The sequence below is a fragment of the Leiobunum rupestre genome, chromosome 4 (assembly GCF_980474605.1).
Source record: "Leiobunum rupestre chromosome 4, qqLeiRupe1.1.hap1, whole genome shotgun sequence".
Classification (NCBI taxonomy): Eukaryota; Metazoa; Arthropoda; class Arachnida; order Opiliones; family Sclerosomatidae; genus Leiobunum; species Leiobunum rupestre.
Window position 1 is genome coordinate 53,103,366 of NC_143387.1, and position 18,561 is coordinate 53,121,926.

General features: G+C 43.6%; 1 protein-coding gene across 2 annotated transcripts in view; it reads right to left on the bottom strand.

The window, feature by feature from the left end:
- The window catches only part of Hasp (Hig-anchoring scaffold protein), a 177,182-nt gene that overhangs the window by 8,685 nt on the left and 149,936 nt on the right, over positions 1–18,561 (bottom strand). For both annotated transcript variants that reach the window (XM_090173239.1, XM_090173238.1), the window contains exons 11-12: positions 7,789–8,172; positions 616–816 (exon numbers count right to left, since the gene is read on the bottom strand). In XM_090173239.1, coding sequence (XP_090029365.1) covers positions 616–816; positions 7,789–8,172 — 585 coding nt within the window. The remainder of the gene's footprint in view (positions 1–615; positions 817–7,788; positions 8,173–18,561) is intronic.

Here is an 18,561-nt window from a genome sequence, read left to right on the forward strand (position 1 = left end):
AGTGGTCATTTATATTTTCAATACTGATTGGCAATTTACATAAACGGGTCGTTTGAAATTCGACACGAAAGGGGCGTGGCCTCGACTATTATCAACCAACTCGGAGATCGCTACGAACCAATCACGTCTTAATTACAATAATAATTTGTTAGTTACGTTTAAACACGATGAAAAGAGTAGAAAAGGATTAGAGAGAAAGATAATATTAAGTTATGATTTAAGACGAAATTTATCGAACGTTTTAGTTGCGTCACGTAAATATATAGAGAGAAAAAGGCAGTTGTCAAGTTTTGGCATTCGAAACATACAGAACGAATGGTTAAGAGAGAAATACACAAAGAACAGAGAGAGACAAGAACAGAGAGATCGAACAGTTTTCGATCTCGTGCAAGTGTCAGATGCGGGGCGGACACGGGACACGGGCAGATGCAAAGAAAAAAGATAGAACCAACGAATGGGTCAGTCATGTCAAGTCAAGTACCCCCGTAGCCTCGAGTGGGCCCGAGATGGAGAGAGAGAGGAAATGAGGGGCCAAATGCTCTCTCCCGCGGGGGGACCCGGGGCTGGGCTGGGGTTGGAATGCATCGTGACGGTGCGGGTCAGTTGGCTACGTACGCGTCAAGCATTCAGGCTGCGAGGGTTTCCACTGGCCGTGCGCGCACTTCGCGGTTGTCCGGTTGTCGGCGAGCGACAGCCGGTAGCCACGACTGCAGCTGACGTTGACCACCGTCCCGTGCGGGATGCTCGTGTTACCCTTTCCCAGCTTGATGATGTCCACTTCCATCCAGGGTGCCTCCGGTATCGGCGTACAAGGACCTAAGGACGAGACACACAAAACGGACCACTCGCCCTGTTATCATAACGACATCAAATATAAAAGGCTACAGTCATTAGGAGGTTTATTTTCGCTTGTTTCGGAATTTCGGAAAGGCTATGACGTCATTTTACTCCGATTCTGTGGTGGCGAATAGTTTCAGTCGGAGTAAAAACGTTTTCCCAAAATGGCTGCCTGTGGCCTTTTCAGCGGATAAATTCTGGCTAGCAGACGACAAAATCCGATTTACTTTCTTTACACCTCCTTTTCAGAAGGAGTAAAAAGAGTAGCCCAAATACTCCGGAACAGGCGAATAGTTTATGGACCGGAGTAATTCTCATCCACGAAACAGGCGAATCAAACGTTTTGGTGTAAAAAGAGTACACTTTAGTCCGAGATCAGGCGAAAAGAAACCACCTTAAAGGTTACATGGTACGCGATGAAATCGCTGATGGTAAAGTAAAACTTCACCAACCAAGGACACTTAATACTCTCTGCGGACAATGCCTATAAATTCGCGTCTAGTAACCTATAGTGTCTAGCGTAATAGCAATAAGTATGTTAATTTTTTTAGCTATTGCGCGATGAAGGTTTAGTTCGGCACAGCACCCCTTAGTGTCCAAAAATGCCCAAGGACGATAATATACTACTTAGCTCAGTTTCGAGTCCAAGTCGGGGCTGGACAAAAGTGTTAGTGTCGAAAATAAAATTATAATTCAAACAATAAGGAGTGTCATACTTATTGTCATGTTACTTATGTCTCTAGTATAATTTGATAATATTTTGGCAATCATTGCGAAAATAAATTCCCCCAACCTGTACCAAGAGTAAATTAAATTGAATGGCAAACTGGTAAATATTTTCTTTATTTGAAGTTAATTTCCCTACAAAAACGCACGTCGATAATAACGATAATAATAATAATAATAATAATCATAATAATCAGCTGCGCTAATACCCAAGGCACTGATTCAGGTGGCCGGGTTACAACGCGTAGAAGGGTAGAGGGTAGTGGTAAGCCCTTCATGCCACGCGAGCTAACAGCTCCCTACACTCAAGATTACCGTTGAGAACCTTGATTTATTTACTTCTGCTCTTACGCAAACATAATTTAAGTCTAAACATGCAGGAATAGTTCTCTGGGGTACAATATTTGCTCCAGACTTACCCTGGTGGCCAGAATTGCCAACCACCAGAAGTCTCGATTTTACCGATAAACGGGGGAAAAATTGCAAAGGAGGTGCAATCGCGATTTCGTTTTATTCTATTATTATTTGTACCAAGAATGTATTTATTTATACTCAGGGAGAATGAATATGTCGAGACTATCAACGGACACGTTGGGGCCCTAACCCTGTCACGGCAAGGGGGGGGTTGGGAGAAAAAAGGAGGCGGTCTTATTTTTTGCGTCCTCGCAGCAGCGTTAATCGCGTCGAAAAATGTAATTTTTAAGAACCAATGAGATTGAAGTATTATATGATTTTATTAAAGCGGAGGAGCATACCGGGGGCCCCAACGGGTGGAATTGGAGAAACGCTAAAAATAATCCCGACATATTCATTCTCCTGAGTATAAATAAATACATTCTTGTTTGTACATTTTAATACGCATGATTGATGAAATTATTATTTTTGTAGGCCAAGGCTTATCTATTGAAAATTTGTTTAGAGTTTGAAAGCCTATAAACAATTAAACGAAAAATTAGGTGATATACATAAATGGCTTAAAAACAATATCAAAATTGAGGGGACATCCCAAATATCTGGCAGCCTCGTTTGAAACCAACCTCTTCAACTCGTAGAATAGTAAAACGTATTACAGAGAACTATCCCTGTAAGGTTAATTTAATCCATGGTCTAAATAAGCGAGTTTCCATAACATCTGACACACGCGCAGTTAGACGAAAAAGTAGACGAGGATGGTACTTTGACGTCATACCTTAGCGGTGACGTCAGTATACGTCAGAGTGACGTCGGTGTCTTACGATGTCAGCTTAGGCTTCCCTTCGTTGCGACAAGTACCATCCTACTAGTTATGTTTAAAGCCGATAGATGGCGGTGCGGTTATTGAAACTCGCTTTATTCAAAGATAATATAACTACGTACCCTAGGCTGCGTTCAACAACTATCAACGGAGAAAAACCGCTGAGTTATCGTTGAGTTCTTTTAATCAACGCAACGTCACAAAAATCTAAAAGTTGTTGTATGATTTATAGTTCGCTGACTTAACGAACAAAATATCGTCTGCTACCCCTCCTTTAACGGAAAAACCTGCTCCTCCGACCGCTGACTTCGTTGAGCAACATGACGTAGAAATCGGAAGTTAAAAAAAGCGTACAGTAAGCTCAACGCTGAGTCCCGCTGAACGTAGCCCTTGATTCGAAATCACGGCGTTTCTCGATAGCGCGTTTTCTCGTGAGGCTTTTACCTAGGAGCAACAAACACAAGGAGAACGCAGCTAGCCTTTAAACACGCTAACGAAGGGTTGTGTACGAATTTCATTGGACGAACCTTTACGCTGAACGTTTTATGGGCGGGGGGGGGAAGACAATTTCCGAATTTCCCCCTTCCGACGGCAGCAGGCGCTAAAGCGTCTAGCCAATGAAAAACGTACGCAAGAAAATCCATGACTTTTGACGGGTTGCGTTCTCCTTGTGTGGGGTGTTGTGTTTGTTGCTCCTAGCTTTTACTGAGTTCGCGCCGGAAGTCGGAAAAATCGGGCTCCATAGCAGGGTGAGAAATAAGGAATTTCAATAGATAACCCAAGATTATATTACTCACCTTTAGTTTTCTTTCGTTTAGAAACATTTTTAGAGCTACAGGCATGATCCACTATTGTTTTAAAACAAAATAACGCAAAAATATCTGGTATCTTGCAGGGGCGTAGGAACGTTCTAGAAGTTGGAGGGGGCAAAGTGAAACCAAAAGGGGTCTGGAGAATGGTTTTGAATTTTTAATGGAGTGTAGCTTCTCCGAATGCATTTGTACATTTTTCTACTATATACATTGGCGGGAAAAGACTGAAATTTAAACACAGTTGAGGTTCTATAAGCTTTATATGCTTTTAAAATGATAATTTGAGCCTTGCGAATATTTCAACTGACCAAAGTTCGGGGGGGGGGGGCAATAACATTAGTTGCCCCTCCCAGTAAAATTCTAGGGAGGGGCATTGCACCCCTTGCCCCCCCCCTAGTTCCTACGCCCCTGGTATCTTGAAAACCACAAGTCAAAAACCACGGCGCAATTTTTACTAACTGGAGGCAGTTTTTTCCGACTTCCGCCGGGAACTCAGTAAGAGCCTGCGTTTACGTGCAAGGAGATTGATTTCGAATCTAGGGTACGTAGTTATATTATCTTTGCTTTAATTCAATCCGAATAGAAAATCGTGTTCGCTTTAGAATTAATAGATTCGCAATTAATGTTATACTTTGCCAATTTCTCCCAATAGAGCGAACCAAGAGGACCCCCGGAAGAAAGTAAGGCTACTCTTCTCTAAGGAATCAAGTCTGGTTTACCACCGGTTTCGAAAGGAATATAGGGAAATATAATTTCCAGTTAGGTTAGAGGGTCGGATTGAAGATTAATGGTTCGGATCTGTCTTTGGCGCTTGAGTGGGGCGGTGCGGAATTCGCTCCTTGTCAGGAATTTTCTTAATGACTTTCTAAAATTCCCCCAATTAATTACCGCCTCCCCTCGATTCATTAACGGTAAAAGCAGTCGGATAATTGTTTTGTTTTATATTTATCGTCGCCAATCGAAAGCGCTTCGAACTAAAAACATTCTTTTCTCGCAAGCTCCGTTTAACACCCGCGTATTAAGTCATTCCGGAACGTCGTATTTTGAACCTTCCATAAAGGACCTTCGAGGTTTGGTTTGATACCGCGGCTTTACTAGGCTAATTTATGGAAAGTCCCGATCGAAATGACGCCTTTTAGAATTCCTATTGGTTTTCGCTCTCTTGGCGTTTGGAATTCCAATTGAAACAAAAAAATAAAAGCGGTTTCGATTTTCGTTTTTTTTTATTATCTTCTTTCGCGTTTATGTTTGGAATTTTTCGATACATTCCAAAAACAGAAACGTCATCAGTGACGTGAACAAAGGGGAGGTTCAAAATCCAACCTGGAACCAAAGACTGCACAGGGTGTTTCAAAAGGTTATGCAAAACTTTTAAGAAGTTGTAGGGGGTGAGTTGAGAAGTATGCCTTTTCCCCCCCATTTTCCTGCGATGAGTTAAAAGAGCGCCAGAGAGCTTCAAAGTGTGGCCTACTAGCCCCTGGAAATAGGCTGCAACAAGCGTAAAACCAAGCAGCGGGGAAACGCGAACATTAAGGTTTGGATTCGTGTGATAGGTAAAAAAGGACTTTGTAAACAAATCGAGGTAACCAACGTAAAAAAAGTAAACTTAAACAGTATTTAAAGTTCTTGCTGCTTGGTTTTGCGTTTGTTGCAGCCTATTTCCAGGGGCTAGTAGGCCACAGTTTGAAGCTCTCTGGCGCTCTTTTAACTCATCGTAGGAAAATGTGGGGAAAACAGGCATACTTCTCAACTCACCACCTTCAACTCCTTAAATTTTTTGCATAACCTTTTGAAACACCCGGTATAAGCTATCGCTGGAGATTATCACAGGGAGATTTTTAAAATATTTAAATTAAATAATTTTATTAAATATATTTCAATACGGTAGTAATTAAAAATGATTCAAATAATGAATTGAAAATACCATACGATTACACAATTAAAAAAGGGGAATAAATAAGAATTAGACCCACGAGTGGTACATCAAAAGTGACAATTATATCAGATTGTAAGAAACCAATTATAATTTTTTTCCACCTATGAATAATTAGTTAATTAAATTAATAGGCCTTTCAATAAAGTAAGCTACGCTTGCTGAACTTGTTTTTACGTAGCTCATTCCGCGTCATTCGTCACGAAATACGTTGAAGTTCAGTTCAGTTTATGCCTAAAAAATCAGGGTGCCTCGTCGAATTTACTCTTATGTCCAGGGCTTTCCGTAGTAAAACGTCATCGATACGTCACCCGTGACGCAGCAGCAACATCAAAACAATAAGGTCAATGTTTTTTATAGAAAGGCCTATTCCACACCATAAATCAGATTACTTTAAAGCAAGTGTCGGTTCGTCGTGAAGTAGAGCTTCTTTTTCAACAGATGTCGCTAGCGTTGAAATAAAAACAAGATGCTTAGGCTAAATTTTGGCGGTACATAAAAGTACCCCTCGCGTTGATTCGTTCGTTTGTAAATTTGACAGTTGCTTAAAGCAAGTGGCGGCTCTATCAAAAAAAGTAAAAAAGTTGACAAAAATGCTTAGGTGGCAGCACTTTCCGGGGACTCAAGCGAAAGGCGAGTTGTCCGCCATCTATTGGCTTCCCTCAACCACGCGTTTAATAAGAATCAGGTGGTTCTGAAAAGCCAATCAACGCGAGAAGCTCCCAATTTGCCACAGTTTTTAGCATAGATAAAATAACTTCGTATATAGAATGATAGGAAACTATATGTTGTAGAGGTGACTCCAAAATTTTGTCCGACATCAGTCTGGTGGCGGCACCCGAATAATATTATTTGGTGAAGTTCGCACTACTCGAAGTCCGTACTACTCTTAGCTCAGCGTAAGCCTTGGCTATAAAAATTGCTTAATATATATAATATAAACTTATATTTTTAATCCAAAATCCCTGACTTCCATAAGTTATGACTTATACGAGCTTAGGATAAAAAAAGTATGATGAATGATAATTATTTAGCTTTTGTTATTAATTCAAGGTTAAGGTATGTTAAAAAATTATTTAAATTATACTAAAATTGGCTGAATGTATGTCGCAATGCCAATTGCAAAGGCTTAAGTGAGCTAGGTGTATTAAAAAGTACTTTTTTCATGTACTGAAAGCAAATTTAAAATAAGCACAAAGAAATAGTCATTCAGTAAAGATTTCTAGTTTGTTTTACACGCTATTTCTTGTATATGGGATGGAATTTACCTTTATAAATAAGTTTATTACCAAAAACGCCGACTTTAATTCCTACATAATTTCTACGTTCTTGAGAACACGGCCAACTGGCGCAGTCACTAGAGCCACGGTCACACTGGAGCTTAAAACCCAGTTTAGGTCGGTTTGAAAGCCAGTTTTGACCGCCGACGATAATTCTTGGTTCGCACGTGCGAAATCGCTTCACCCCGGTTCGCTTATAGCCAAGGCTTAACGTCATTTCAAATTATGACCAGAATTTTTAAAATAATATCCCAAAACAAATAGTTAATCATGTTTACTATACATACAGTAATATTATTGGACATTATTTAGAATTTTATTCCCATTATTTTTGAAAATACGAGCAATTTTATTCGCCCGCCTGGTCGTTTTGAAAGCGATTCTAAGCGAACCGACTTGGACGAGTGGTTTCTCGAACCATGGACTAATTAACGGGGTGTCCCTGTGTTAATTAGTCCATGCTCGAACCAACACGAAGCGATTTCTCACATTGGTTTTGAAAACTAGAAACGATTCTAGCGGTAAGTGTGAACCTGGCTTAGATGTCGGGGGAATCTGTTGAAAGTCGGTTTGCCACATTGAAGTTTCCTATCTATATACGAAGTTATTTTATCTATGGTTTTTAGGCTAGATTTTGATGCTTACTACAATTGTTTTAATTAATACGCTAACGACATCTAGTGCGATATAATATTTAGGTTAAATTCCACTAAGTAGATTATAAATTAGCTAATTATAAATTTATAATACTCTACAATGGTTCTCTGACGACCTTATCGTATCGCTATTTTGAATCTTAGCTTCCTTTTCCATTAATAGATGGCACCACGATCTCCAGCAAAATCTAATAACAAGGGCCTTATCATAATACAGGTGGCAATGACAGAGCCGCAGACTGTTGCTTTAAAAACTTTTATTAGCCAGCGGCGTTTCTTTGAATTGTCGCGGGAATGAATAAAAACTGACCTTTGTCTCTGCGGAATCGTCGCCTCCCCCGACGTCTCAGAAGTCCTTTGGCCTTCTTGACCTTGGGGTGAGGGGACTCGGCCAGAATCCGTAGCATGCGGCGATTCCGGAGCACTCGCTTCTTCCGGCGCAGGGCGTCCCTAGAGAAGCGCACGTTGGGGTGCGAGCCGGGCAGGCACTGGGGCGCTTCTTGGGGACTCCAATGGCCGGCGACGCAAGTGGCGCCGGGAGGACCTTGCTTGATGGTGTAGCCTCGATAGCACTCGTAGACAATCTGCCGGTTGTTGGTGACCTTCCTGACGTACGGTCGGTAATCGTACATGCCCATATGTCCGACGAGCAGCACTCGACCATTCTCCAAGTAACCGGGAAATTTGCAGTAAACTATCGGTGGTCGGTTCCGTATCACCGGAAGTGACGTTTTGGGGGAAGGGAGCGAAGAAAAGGGGGGAGGGGCGAAAACAATGATCGGAAATATTAGAAAATGGCTGGGTTTCTAAAGAGTTCTTAATGTATTTTTTCTTTAAATTTAACTACTAGAGTACATATTATATACGGTACAATTATTAGCTTCGAGGGGTCTTTCTTCAGCAACGCTTTTTAGTTGGTATTTTAGGCTAAACCGAAAATTATACCTTCAATAATTTAATCGTTTTAATTTATTCTTGAAAAATGCAAAAACACATTGGAGATATTATTGAAGGTATAAGTATCTTTAGAAACACAGCCTTAAAACTGAAAATACAGCATTCGGGTAAATATTTACCAAAAACAATAAATTTTTGGGTTCAATTTTTTTTTTTGCATCCGTAAATAAAATTTTGATAAAAAAATGCAAAATAATAAAAAAAAAATACGTATATTGGAATAAAAATATGCCTATTTTCAGCTTTAAGGAATTTTTAGTTTCGTTTTATATTTTATTTTGTATTTTCTCTATATACGAAAATAGTGACGCAACAGGAGCCTCGGACCAAAAACGTCCAGAAAAACAATTACTTTAGGGATTCAATCTACTGTAAATTCGTATCGTAGAGGATAAAATTTTGAAATTATATTATCGCCATCTCTAGATTCGTTACTGTACCGCCATTTAGCAGACGACAGAGAGCTTCGCTAAATAATAGTTCACCAATGAATCGAGAGATGGCGCCACGTTTTCGGTGGTCACGGCCCGCGTTTAAAGGAGTCGAAAATATATCGAAAAATCGTCTGCTAACGTGCGTTACGACTTGCTTTTAACATAACTAACGCCAATCACCTTTAGTAAAACCTGGTGACAAGAAGGTAAAATTCGTTGATCATTCATAAATGTAGAAGTTCAAACCCTCTTTAAAACATATTGGTAATAAATACGACATTTTAAAGTTAAAAATAGTTAGTTATGCCAGTAATTCGGGTTATTGCGTAGAAGGGTGGTGGCAAGCCCTTCCTACAGCACTAGCCCACACCTCCCTGCACACACAAATACTCTTAACGTCCACAGTGCTTATGGAAAGGAGAGACTGAAGAACTCGGGTGGAAAACCCTTTAAACCAACGCGGAAGGAGTTGTTCCTAGTTTGATTCAATTGTGTATATTCAGGATTTAGATCGCGGAGGGTTTTTGATTGTTTGAATAAAGAAACAAAACCTGGTAATACAGAGTAAAAGTCGCTCTTCAGTCTTCTCCTCAAATCGTAACCGCACGCGAAACAAAGCTCAAAGTCGACTACTTAAGCTAATTAACATAGGGAGACTTTGCTTCGACAATGAGCGCCAGTTAGTAATTAGAGGGTAGATTCATCAAAGTCGCATCCCGACCCCGGGAGTTAAGAAAAACGCGCTTGAATTCTTAATTATACTAATTACCTTCTGAGCATTAACTCTCTTTTCTCGCGCGCGCGGAACTCTTAAAATCATGGCCGGACTTAATTAACCCCCCTCTAGCGGCGAGTTTCGGACTTTTTAATTGTTCGCCGTTTTTTCCCCACTTCCTTCTCTATCGTGGTACGTATACAATAGCGATTCTTTCTCTGTGTCTCTCTTCTCGCTACTTCCCATTTCGCTAATTACTTTTTAGAGTAGTACACGGAAAAGTCTAATAGATGGCGCTAGCGATTAAGGAAGTCGCAAAAAAATGCATAGTTTTAAATTAGAATCGCTCTCTGACTCCCGGACTCTTTCCTCGGATCAAAAAAATGTCTCGTTTGGAATTTTGAGGCTAATTTGGGAAAGTTGCTTTTGATAGTTACGCCGCCAGAGTTAATTTGCGAATGAATAATTTCCAGTCGATTCTAGTTATTTTTTTTATCTCGTTTATTTTCGTATGGCGCTCATAAGCCGATAGAATCGCCTTTTGATGGTGGGCTACTAAGCCTACTTCATCAGATATTTACACTGTTTTCAACTTTTTTCTAACGCCTACGACCTTCTGAATCGAAAAGTGGGATATTTTTATAATTTTGATTTACGTATTTGCAATCGCTAATTGTTTTGGAAAACTGATTAAAAATTATTATTAAGTTTCTCAGGTATTTATCTTCAAGCAGTTTCTACGTGGAGCAACATAATCACCAGTTTTTCCGACGCATGACGGTATGCCCGAGTTACGTGATGGAAGTGGAGGAGCTATCTGAAATTCTACCCGAATTTTTCTAAGGATTCTGTGGCCCTATAAACAAGGAGAAAAAGTAAGGAGTCGTACTTAAGGCGTAAGGAAGAATGAGGTGCGACAAAAAAGGGGGATAAACTCCGGGTCTATTTCGGCGCGTGACAACGACAGCTGAATAAATAGTGAGCCAGTGTCGACAACCTTCAATATGTCACCTCTCACAAATTGTCAGTGTTCCGAAGTGTCGAAAAAAGTGGAAAATTCCGGCCTGAACAAAAGTTAATTTGGTGGCTAATTTGGTCAAAAGTGGCCAACAATTTTCTTACTCCAGGGATGGTCAGATTCTGATTAGTCAGTTTTGTTCTTTATTTAATTATTGATGCTGACATGGTTCAAAACTTGAATAAAATTTGTTTAAAGCAAGTGTCGGCTCTAGTATAATTGCGTTCTTTATCGACATTTGTCGCCACCGTGCAAATTTGAACAAGTTGATTAGGCACATTACCCAGCATAATTTACCTATATGGCGTGGCCCAAAAGCATGCTTTTAGCTCATTGGGTAATCGTAATCACGTATCAGAAATACTTTTTGTAATCACGTGCTCATTCGACCTCGCGTGGATTGGCTTTTCGGCGAAAACGTAATTGTCGACTTGAAAATAAACGATTAAACGTTTTTGAAAGTCGATACTAGGTGGAAGCACCTTCCCGGCGATCTGATCAACAATAGCCATCTTTGATACATAGACCCAATCAAAAATAACGTAGGCAATGATAGAGCCGACACTTGCTTTTAGCCTTATAATGCAATTTTCCCTTATTATCCACTATTTTAACTTTTTGCCAAATTTCCACTTTTTGAAAATTTCCACCTTTTACCATGAATATATCTAATTTCCAATTTTTTTTACGTATGTCCAATTTTGGGGCAACTTCAACTCTTTTCAAATGTCCAATTTTGGGGCAACTTCAACTCTTTTCAAATGTCCAATTTTGGGGCAACTTCAACTCTTTTCAAATGTCCAATTTTGGGGCAACTTCAACTCTTTTCAAATGTCCAATTTTGGGGCAACTTCAACTCTTTTCAAATGTCCAATTTTGGGGCAACTTCAACTTTTTTGAAATTTCAACTTTTTTGAAATTTCAACTTTTTTGAAATTTCAACTTTTTTGAAATTTCAACTTTTTTGAAATTTCAACTTTTTTGAAATTTCAACTTTTTTGAAATTTCAACTTTTTTGAAATTTCAACTTTTTTGAAATTTCAACTTTTTTACAAATGTTAAATTTTTTACAAATCTCCAATTTTTGCCAAATTTAAACATTTTTTTTTAAAATTTCCAATTTTTCCACTTTTTGTCACTATTTTCCACTTTCTACAAAAAAAGTGTATTTTTAGGAAGACTGACACCTCTCCCCCGTTCTCGGTGTGGCATCAGAACTATTTGTACAGTACGACTCCTTACCATTACTCCACGCCCAAACATACCGTAAGTTGAACGTATAAATATTTCATCCTGCAGAACAAAATAATAAATGGCAAAATAAATAGCACATACATCTTGTATATCCGACCAGGAGGAGGGGTAGTAAAAAAGGGGCTCGGGGTGGCGGCTAAATAAATCCGTAACAAGTAGTCACGTAAAGGGCAACGTTATAATTTGAAGAGCTGTCTAAGGCGAATAAAAGGTTACAAGCAATATTTCATCGTTCAGTGAGTTCTTTGCCGAAAAAGGATGAAAGGGAAAGTCGCGTTTTCGGCAGAAAACCGAAAAAGTTATTCATTAATTCCGCTGAAAGAAAAAAAAACGATGTGGCTTCCGAGAATCGATTTATGAAAGAAACGCGTAAATCTCTCCACCGAATACCACTCAAAAAAACACGATGAAGTCATTTTATTCGGGAGAAAACGCGACCCCCCCGCGCGGGGACTTTTCGAGAAATTCGAGCGCGTTATTAAGTTCATTACGGCTCGTTTAAAATAAAGTTTATTGCGCGTGGGCTACGTTCAGTAACTCTCATCGATAGCCCCGATTAGTAATCGTAGACACCGGTTTTTTTTAGAACAAAGTCATGGTGTCGGCCAAAGGCCTTAGACACCAAATGGTGCACATAGTGCTCGGAATTGTTTGTTCATTATCCACAAATTTTCCGATTTATTTAAAAAACGTTGGTAAAAAGAATATCATTTTAACTGATTTAATTGTGTTTTTTTACGCAACCAAGCATTTATTTGAATAAAAGTGGTATTTATTTAAATAATTGTTTGTTTTATTTATATAATAAGCTTATTCACTTTCGATTATTTAAACATTTTACAATTTTTATTCAACTATTGGTTATTTAAATAAATATTATTTAAATATCGCCGAGCTTATTTTATTCATGGATAAAAATTAATCGACTGCCGAGCACTAGGTGCACACCGGTTTTCTAGCAGCAACAAACACAAGGAGAACGCAATTTCATTGGACGAACGTTTTACGAACGTTTAACCAATGAAAAATGTACACGAGAAAATCCACGATTTTTGACGGGTTGCGTACTTCTTTTGTGAGGTGCTGTGTTTGTGGCTCCTAGATTAGAGGTTTAGTTTCACTTTTGGACTCGATAAAATGAAGTGAAAATGCCGATAAATTTAAATTTGAGAACAATAATAGGCTAATTGTGGAATGAGGACCAATTTTTTCTCTTTTTTGATAAAATCGGAAAATTTTCCAACTTACAACTCTAGTAAAATTCATGATCATTTTTCGAATGTAGGATTGATAAAATCATATGTAACATAACCATCGAACCCTTAAAAAGCAATCTACCGGGTCTTTTATTCGTCGAGCCCCCGGAGTTTTGCCCCCCTGCTGCACGGCCCTGATTTTTTAAGTAATCTTACTCATCGGTTTCTCATCGAAGTCACAATGTTGTGAAGTATCGAAACGATTTTTTGAATGGATTGATTCAATTCGTAATTATTTTATATTATACAATTTTGATTGTTCTCCTGTTTAATTACATATTATTATCATTAGTAATTTTATTAGTAAAATTTAAAATATTTAATTTTCGGGTTTGCCGTAACAAACGACCAAACGCTAAGAAACCGGACTATCGTAAATTTGCTCATCAGAAAATGTTTCTTAAAGAGTGTTCCATTTGACTACTTGAGATCCGTCTCTGACGTAATGGATTTCACCCCGATCGACAGAGAAATGGAACATGTTCCGAATTGCTCCGAGTAAACCGAGCACGTTGGAACACGCAAAAAACGTGCTCCGAGACCGATTTCGATTCATTCATCTATCGAAATAAGTAGTTCAGCTTTCAGAGAACTCGGAGCAAAAAATGGAAGACCCGAAAACTTGATCGGGGCAGATCCGAGCGCGCAAATGGAAGACCCGAAAACTTGATCGGGGCAGATCCGAGCGCGCAAATGGAACTCGAAAAGTTGATCGGGGCAGATCCGAGCGCGCAAATGGAACTCGAAAGGTTGATCGGGGCAGATCCGAGCGCGCAAATGGAACTCGAAAAGTTGATCGGGGCAGATCCGAGCGCGCAAATGGAACTCGAAAAGTTGATCGGGGCAGATCCGAGCGCGCATAGGGAACTCGAAAGGTTGATCGGGGCAGATCCGAGCGCGCAAATGGAACTCGAAAAGTTGATCGGGGCAGATCCGAGCGCGCAAATGGAACTCGAAAGGTTGATCGGGGCAGATCCGAGCGCGCAAATGGAACTCGAAAGGTTGATCGGGGCAGATCCGAGCGCGCAAATGGAACTCGAAAAGTTGATCGGGGCAGATCCGAGCGCGCAAATGGAACTCGAAAGGTTGATCGGGGCAGATCCGAGCGCGCAAATGGAACTCGAAAAGTTGATCGGGGCAGATCCGAGCGCGCAAATGGAACTCGAAAGGTTGATCGGGGCAGATCCGAGCGCGCAAATGGAACTCGAAAAGTTGATCGGGGCAGATCCGAGCGCGCAAATGGAACTCGAAAGGTTGATCGGGGCAGATCCGAGCGCGCAAATGGAACTCGAAAAGTTGATCGGGGCAGATCCGAGCGCGCATAGGGAACTCGAAAGGTTGATCGGGGCAGATCCGAGCGCGCAAATGGAACTCGAAAAGTTGATCGGGGCAGATCCGAGCGCGCAAATGGAACTCGAAAGGTTGATCGGGGCAGATCCGAGCGCGCAAATGGAACTCGAAAAGTTGATCGGGGCAGATCCGAGCGCGCAAATGGAACTCGAAAGGTTGATCGGGGCAGATCCGAGCGCGCAAATGGAACTCGAAAAGTTGATCGGGGCAGATCCGAGCGCGCATAGGGAACTCGAAAGGTTGATCGGGGCAGATCCGAGCGCGCAAATGGAACTCGAAAGGTTGATCGGGGCAGATCCGAGCGCGCAAATGGAACTCGAAAAGTTGATCGGGGCAGATCCGAGCGCGCAAATGGAACTCGAAAGGTTGATCGGGGCAGATCCGAGCGCGCAAATGGAACTCGAAAAGTTGATCGGGGCAGATCCGAGCGCGCATAGGGAACTCGAAAGGTTGATCGGGGCAGATCCGAGCGCGCAAATGGAACTCGAAAAGTTGATCGGGGCAGATCCGAGCGCGCAAATGGAACTCGAAAGGTTGATCGGGGCAGATCCGAGCGCGCAAATGGAACTCGAAAAGTTGATCGGGGCAGATCCGAGCGCGCAAATGGAACTCGAAAAGTTGATCGGGGCAGATCCGAGCGCGCAAATGGAACTCGAAAGGTTGATCGGGGCAGATCCGAGCGCGCAAATGGAACTCGAAAAGTTGATCGGGGCAGATCCGAGCGCGCAAATGGAACTCGAAAGGTTGATCGGGGCAGATCCGAGCGCGCATAGGGAACTCGAAAGGTTGATCGGGGCAGATCCGAGCGCGCAAATGGAACTCGAAAAGTTGATCGGGGCAGATCCGAGCGCGCAAATGGAACTCGAAAGGTTGATCGGGGCAGATCCGAGCGCGCAAATGGAACTCGAAAAGTTGATCGGGGCAGATCCGAGCGCGCATAGGGAACTCGAAAGGTTGATCGGGGCAGATCCGAGCGCGCAAATGGAACTCGAAAAGTTGATCGGGGCAGATCCGAGCGCGCAAATGGAACTCGAAAGGTTGATCGGGGCAGATCCGAGCGCGCAAATGGAACTCGAAAAGTTGATCGGGGCAGATCCGAGCGCGCAAATGGAACTCGAAAGGTTGATCGGGGCAGATCCGAGCGCGCAAATGGAACTCGAAAAGTTGATCGGGGCAGATCCGAGCGCGCATAGGGAACTCGAAAGGTTGATCGGGGCAGATCCGAGCGCGCAAATGGAACTCGAAAGGTTGATCGGGGCAGATCCGAGCGCGCAAATGGAACTCGAAAAGTTGATCGGGGCAGATCCGAGCGCGCAAATGGAACTCGAAAGGTTGATCGGGGCAGATCCGAGCGCGCAAATGGAACTCGAAAAGTTGATCGGGGCAGATCCGAGCGCGCATAGGGAACTCGAAAGGTTGATCGGGGCAGATCCGAGCGCGCAAATGGAACTCGAAAAGTTGATCGGGGCAGATCCGAGCGCGCAAATGGAACTCGAAAGGTTGATCGGGGCAGATCCGAGCGCGCAAATGGAACTCGAAAAGTTGATCGGGGCAGATCCGAGCGCGCAAATGGAACTCGAAAAGTTGATCGGGGCAGATCCGAGCGCGCAAATGGAACTCGAAAGGTTGATCGGGGCAGATCCGAGCGCGCAAATGGAACTCGAAAAGTTGATCGGGGCAGATCCGAGCGCGCAAATGGAACTCGAAAGGTTGATCGGGGCAGATCCGAGCGCGCATAGGGAACTCGAAAGGTTGATCGGGGCAGATCCGAGCGCGCAAATGGAACTCGAAAAGTTGATCGGGGCAGATCCGAGCGCGCAAATGGAACTCGAAAGGTTGATCGGGGCAGATCCGAGCGCGCAAATGGAACTCGAAAAGTTGATCGGGGCAGATCCGAGCGCGCAAATGGAACTCGAAAGGTTGATCGGGGCAGATCCGAGCGCGCAAATGGAACTCGAAAAGTTGATCGGGGCAGATCCGAGCGCGCATAGGGAACTCGAAAGGTTGATCGGGGCAGATCCGAGCGCGCAAATGGAACTCGAAAGGTTGATCGGGGCAGATCCGAGCGCGCAAATGGAACTCGAAAAGTTGATCGGGGCAGATCCGAGCGCGCAAATGGAACTCGAAAGGTTGATCGGGGCAGATCCGAGCGCGCAAATGGAACTCGAAAAGTTGATCGGGGCAGATCCGAGCGCGCATAGGGAACTCGAAAAGTTGATCGGGGCAGATCCGAGCGCGCAAATGGAACTCGAAAGGTTGATCGGGGCAGATCCGAGCGCGCAAATGGAACTCGAAAAGTTGATCGGGGCAGATCCGAGCGCGCATAGGGAACTCGAAAGGTTGATCGGGGCAGATCCGAGCGCGCAAATGGAACTCGAAAGGTTGATCGGGGCAGATCCGAGCGCGCAAATGGAACTCGAAAGGTTGATCGGGGCAGATCCGAGCGCGCAAATGGAACTCGAAAGGTTGATCGGGGCAGATCCGAGCGCGCAAATGGAACTCGAAAAGTTGATCGGGGCAGATCCGAGCGCGCAAATGGAACTCGAAAGGTTGATCGGGGCAGATCCGAGCGCGCAAATGGAACTCGAAAAGTTGATCTGGGCAGATCCGAGCGCGCAAATGGAACTCGAAAGGTTGATCGGGGCAGATCCGAGCGCGCAAATGGAACTCGAAAAGTTGATCGGGGCAGATCCGAGCGCGCAAATGGAACTCGAAAGGTTGATCGGGGCAGATCCGAGCGCGCAAATGGAACTCGAAAAGTTGATCGGGGCAGATCCGAGCGCGCATAGGGAACTCGAAAGGTTGATCGGGGCAGATCCGAGCGCGCAAATGGAACTCGAAAAGTTGATCGGGGCAGATCCGAGCGCGCATAGGGAACTCGAAAGGTTGATCGGGGCAGATCCGAGCGCGCAAATGGAACTCGAAAAGTTGATCGGGGCAGATCCGAGCGCGCAAATGGAACTCGAAAGGTTGATCGGGGCAGATCCGAGCGCGCAAATGGAACTCGAAAAGTTGATCGGGGCAGATCCGAGCGCGCATAGGGAACTCGAAAGGTTGATCGGGGCAGATCCGAGCGCGCAAATGGAACTCGAAAGGTTGATCGGGGCAGATCCGAGCGCGCAAATGGAACTCGAAAAGTTGATCGGGGCAGATCCGAGCGCGCAAATGGAACTCGAAAGGTTGATCGGGGCAGATCCGAGCGCGCATAGGGAACTCGAAAGGTTGATCGGGGCAGATCCGAGCGCGCAAATGGAACTCGAAAGGTTGATCGGGGCAGATCCGAGCGCGCAAATGGAACTCGAAAAGTTGATCGGGGCAGATCCGAGCGCGCAAATGGAACTCGAAAAGTTGATCGGGGCAGATCCGAGCGCGCATAGGGAACTCGAAAGGTTGATCGGGGCAGATCCGAGCGCGCAAATGGAACTCGAAAAGTTGATCGGGGCAGATCCGAGCGCGCAAATGGAACTCGAAAAGTTGATCGGGGCAGATCCGAGCGCGCAAATGGAACTCGAAAGGTTGATCGGGGCAGATCCGAGCGCGCAAATGGAACTCGAAAAGTTGATCGGGTCAGATCCGAGCGCGCATAGGGAACTCGAAAGGTTGATCGGGGCAGATCCGAGCGCGCAAATGGAACTCGAAAGGTTGATCGGGGCAGATCCGAGCGCGCAAATGGAACTCGAAAAGTTGATCGGGGCAGATCCGAGCGCGCAAATGGAACTCGAAAGGTTGATCGGGGCAGATCCGAGCGCGCAAATGGAACTCGAAAAGTTGATCGGGGCAGATCCGAGCGCGCATAGGGAACTCGAAAGGTTGATCGGGGCAGATCCGAGCGCGCAAATGGAACTCGAAAAGTTGATCGGGGCAGATCCGAGCGCGCAAATGGAACTCGAAAGGTTGATCGGGGCAGATCCGAGCGCGCAAATGGAACTCGAAAGGTTGATCGGGGCAGATCCGAGCGCGCAAATGGAACTCGAAAAGTTGATCGGGGCAGATCCGAGCGCGCAAATGGAACTCGAAAAGTTGATCGGGGCAGATCCGAGCGCGCAAATGGAACTCGAAAGGTTGATCGGGGCAGATCCGAGCGCGCAAATGGAACTCG